Source organism: Scylla paramamosain, chromosome 38 (genome assembly GCF_035594125.1).
Source record: "Scylla paramamosain isolate STU-SP2022 chromosome 38, ASM3559412v1, whole genome shotgun sequence".
In the NCBI taxonomy this organism is placed as follows: domain Eukaryota; kingdom Metazoa; phylum Arthropoda; class Malacostraca; order Decapoda; family Portunidae; genus Scylla; species Scylla paramamosain.
The window spans coordinates 6,461,235-6,466,234 of NC_087188.1; the positions used below are offsets into that span (position 1 = coordinate 6,461,235).

The 5,000-nt window shown below is 46.6% G+C and overlaps 1 protein-coding gene across 5 annotated transcripts in view; it reads right to left on the reverse strand.

Moving 5' to 3' along the window:
- Nucleotides 1-5,000, reverse strand: part of LOC135091636 (transient receptor potential cation channel subfamily A member 1-like) — a 76,423-nt gene that overhangs the window by 48,309 nt on the left and 23,114 nt on the right. For all 5 annotated transcript variants that reach the window (XR_010262581.1, XM_063989418.1, XM_063989416.1 and 2 more), the window contains one exon: nt 1,584-1,737. Coding sequence is in view for 4 of the 5 variants with exons in the window: in XM_063989418.1 (XP_063845488.1) it covers nt 1,584-1,737 (154 nt within the window). In the remaining variant the exon portion in view is untranslated. The remainder of the gene's footprint in view (nt 1-1,583; nt 1,738-5,000) is intronic.

The window sequence follows — 5,000 nt, forward strand, 5'->3', positions numbered from 1 at the left end:
GATGACCAAGACTCAGTAAGAAAAGCCAGATCGCCAGTAGAGCAGGCATGACGGAACCCATACTGGCGATCAGATATAAGGCTGTGAAGTGATAGATGCTTAAGAATCTTCCAGTTGAGGATAAATTAAAACTTTAGAGAGGGAGGAAATTAAAGGACGGTAGTATGGCAGATGGAGTCGGAAGTTTGACCAGACACTACTACTACTACTACTACTACTACTACTACTACTACTATTACTACTACTACTATTTACTCACGATAATAAGTTTGATTTTGGGTGAAATTTTGGCCCACAAGACCATAATTCCTGTTCACTTGGAAGGAGGAGGAGAAGGAGGAGGAGGACAACGACGACGAAGACGGGAACAAGAGTGGGAAGTGTTCGTAGATTGATAAACAGAAACAACAGGAGAAAGAAAAGGACGAGGAAGAAGAGAACGAGGACAGCGACGAGGAGGATGAAGAGGGCGAGGGCGAGTGCCAGGAGGAGGAGGAGGAGGAGGGAGAGGTCAAGTTCAGTCGGAAGATAACGACAGACTGACGCTAAGGAGGTCATGGTGAAAAACAATAATGGACGATGACGTAATATTCCAATATGGCGGATGTTTGTTTACATCAATCAGCTGATGAAGTCTTGAGGGCAAAGTGTGTGTGTGTGTGTGTGTGTGTGTGTGTGTGTGTGTGTGTGTGTGTGTGTGTGTGTGTGTGTGTGTGTGTGTGTGTGTGTGTGTGTGTGTGTGCTCTTGTTGATGCTGCTGCTGCTGCTGCTGCTGCTGCTGCTGCTGCTGCTGCTGCTGCTGCTGCTGCTGCTGCTACTACTACTACTACTACTACTACTACTACTACTACTATTACTACTACTACCACTACTACTACTACTACTACTACTAGCTGCTACTATTATTACTACCGCTGTTGCTGCTGCTGCTGTTCGTTATCACAAATCCATTAAGAGCAAATAGAAGCGACACCAGAACTCAGTCTTTCATCACTTATCACCTTCATCACCAATTAGGATGATAATTACGTCACCATCCTCGCCACCACCGCCATCACCACCACCACCACTACCACTACCACCACCACCATTAATATAACTTTTATGAACGCTTCCATTATCACGATTGTTTTTATAACGCTGCTTCAATAATTAACAACATCACTATCATAATATTAATAATAATAATAATAATAATAATAATAATAATAATAATAATAATAATAATAATAATAATACAAGTACTGCCGTTGCTACTACATTTCTTCAACATTCATCTATATATTCCTAGAAAGGGATTAAGAAAAGAAAGATGCAAAATAACGCATATGAAAATTAATATTGAAAAAAATTATATAATATATATATATATATATATATATATATATATATATATATATATATATATATATATATATATATATATATATATATATATATATATATATATATATATATATATTGAAAATGATAAAGGCAAACTTTTGGCATATGAATCAAAATAAAAGCAACGCTTAAAGAATAAGACCACTACCACCACCACCACCACCACCACCACTAACAATAGCAAGAGCGACACTCACCAGTAACTCCTGCAAGTACCTGGCCATGGCAGGTGAGGTGGCTTCATCCACACAGCAAGGCCTGCCGTCCCGCCTCGCCTTGCCCCTCCACGCCACCAGGGAGCGCATCAGCGTGGCAGGAAACGTGGACATCTTCCTGCTACTGATGAAGGCGCTGAAGAGGAAGCAAAGCAATTTTTTCAGTTATGGAGAAGATACATTATATTATATCTTTCTTCTTCCTCCTCTTTCTCGTCGCCCGTCTCCTCTACTCAAGATGAAGTTACAAAAGAGATAGAAGCCGTAGGAGGGGAGTTTGGAAATTAAAGGTTTGTGCCATATTGTATCAAATGGTTTTAATGTGCGTGTAAAGCAACAGCGAAAGTTTCACCAAAATCTCTGGAAGAGGATGACCAAGACTCATTAAGAAAAGCCAGATCAACAATAGGGCGGAATGAAATTCATAATACTGCACACAATCCTTAAAACTGAATGCTTAAATCCTATAATTGCTCTACTTTAGTTACACGAGTTCAACTGACACGCAATGCAGAGAAGGATGACCAAGACGACCCATGGACTGAGAGGATTACTGTACAAAGAAAGACTAAAACGACTCAACCTACATTCATTGGAGAGAAGAGTGCGTGGGGACACGACAGAAGTATTTAAATTGGTAAAAGGAATTAACAAAGGTGACACAAGTGACGTTCTCATGGTAAACAATCAGGACAGAACTCGACGTAACGGATATAAGCTAGACAAGTTTTGGTTTAGGAAAGAGATTGGTAGGAACTGGTTCACAGTGGTGGATGAGTGGAATAGGCTTAGCAGTCATGGTGTCAGCGCCAACACGCTAGGTGGTTTCAAGAGAAGGTTATATGGTTACATGGATAAGGAAGACGGGTGGTAATGAGAAGGCTGGTAAAGGTGGGGAGGGGACGTTCATGATGAGTACAGTTACCCAGTGTAAGCAAACTGGCCTTTTGTTATGTTCTTATGAAGCCGCAGCCACTGCTGGCATCCGAACGCAATCATGCGCAGCCAAACGCTTTCTGTAAACAAACACAAACTAAACCGTTCATGAAGTGGAAGTAACGCGGACATGTTTACAAATTTTCTTTGCTTCATTTCAAGGACACCTCAGTTCTGCACGAATTAAATCATTGCTGAGCATGGCAGAAGTGTAACTCATGATTCCAGTAAAGAAACGGCGAGTGTGATAGTGAATCAGGCCTATCTACTTACTGTACAGCCGGCGACTTGGCGTCCTGGCTTATTACCGGGAACCTGCCTTTAGGTCATTACACGAGCCTGAGTGTTTCTACGACTCGGTGAGTTATTGTCCATGTACACTGAAGGGTTTGGTGCATTTATGGTAATTTTCTTACAGGCAAACAGCAGGTGATAATACTGACATTGGAAGACATCCGGCCATAGAAAGTTTAACGAGTTCGCGGGTGAGGCCTCGTGCTGCCCTGTCTGTTTAGTGAAGTCGTAACTTATACATCGACTTTTATTTCTCAGATATGCATGGCTCTGCATTTGTTGCGACAATGAATTACTTCGTAATCTAATACGTAACTTTTACATAGCAGAGCATCCTTGCCCAAATTTATGTATATTTGTTTTAATATTATCAGTTTTGCATAAATATGATTTTAACTATGCTGAACACAATGACAGTTAAGCAAAACTGAAACGATAAAGAGACTGAAGAATAAGACTGAAGAATAATGATAGTGTACTAATGTCATGGTTTTGTGCGCGACGTGTGCGCCACAGCCTCACGTGTGGCGCCTCAGCTGTGTGTGTGTGTGTGTGTGTGTGTGTGTGTGTGTGTGTGTGTGTGTGTGTGTGTGTGTGTGTGTGTGTGTGTGTGTGTGCGCGCAAAGGTGAGGGAGTCATCAGGGTGCCACACTCACCCACTCACTCACTCAGTCACTCCATCCATGAAATTTGTTCAGCACAGAACCGCAGCGCAGCAGGATTTTCTTTTTCGGACAGCAGTCAGAACGGAACAACAGAACAACTGCCTCCGTGACTCAGCGAGTGCGGCCCCGCGGAGTGTGCGGCTGTCCCGCCCCACGCCGGGTGCTGCTGGGGCATGAGGAGGCGCCGCAGTGCTTCCTTCACCTTCCCCAAGAAGCACAAGGGGGCGGGGAGCGGAGCCCTCAGCCCTGCCCAGGTGGCCAAGGTGGCCCTGGGCTGCTGGGAGGACGGCAGACCCCCGTCACTGTGCGCTGCGTGGCGAACGGGGTGGCCGTCTTCTGGAGGGAGGTGGCGCTGGCCGCCCTCCTGCAGGTGCTGAGGTGCACCGGTGCAGAACGCCAGGCTGTGCCCTTCTTCAGCCCTGCAGGAGGCAAGGTGAGGGGACCTGAGGGAGGGCAGCAGGGCCTCGCCGTCCTGCTCCGCTGTGGCAGGCGTCTGGGTGAGGGTGGCGCCGACCACCCTGCCAGCCACGCCGCCACGCCAGGGAGGGCAGGGCTGCGACAGGCCACGTCCTCAGACACAACATCAACAGGGCAGCACAGGCCATGAGACCGCCAAGAAAAAGGTCAACTGGGTCAGGAGTCTGACCTCAGGTCACCCGCTGCTCCTCCCTCAAAGAAAAATCTGCTAATACTGCTCGCAGTAGTGGATGTTGTTGTTGATGATGTTGCTGTTGTTGTTGTGCAGGTGGCGTGTGGAGTGCAGGCCTCACAGCACGCCGGCACTCAGTCACACCTCAGGGCGTCACCTGTGTTCTAACACAGAGCGCGTCACCTACACAGCGGTTGTTTGGATTCACACCTTTGCTTCTCGTGGATTTTGTTTGGAGACGCGCAAACAAAACCTAGGAAAAGCAAAACTGAATGCAAACCACCGCTTTGTGGGTTCTGAATTGTTAGAGCAAAGGTTACGCCACCGCACGTACGGCTGACTGTGTGGGTTACTGAGCTTACGCGGGCGTCCTGTCAGGCCTATACAACACACGACCTGCATACCAGCAGCAGCAGCAGCAGCAGCAGCAGCAGCAGCAGCACTCCCTCCCCTCACAGGACAGCCTTCCCTGCATCTCCGTCCAAGGTGGCGGGAATCACCAACACCCTCTCTATATCCCCGCACGTGCAGCACACTCCCGACCTCTCCGCCCCTGCTGCGCCAAGCCGTCTCTGTCTGCTGGCTCCCCCTTCGCCCACCCCCCCCGCGCAGCGCCGTCAGGAAACACTGGGTAAGCCACAAAACATGACAAACTGCACACACCTAATGCTTGCTTTTTTCTTTCATTTCAGGTGAAGAAATATCCATGCTAGTCTCAGTCTCTCTCTCTCTCTCTCTCTCTCTCTCTCTCTCTCTCTCTCTCTCTCTCTCTCTCATAACTACAGCCAACAATTAATTTTAGTGGTACAGAGCTCTTTGCAAATTAAAATACATAGCACGGCATTCTATGTAGTA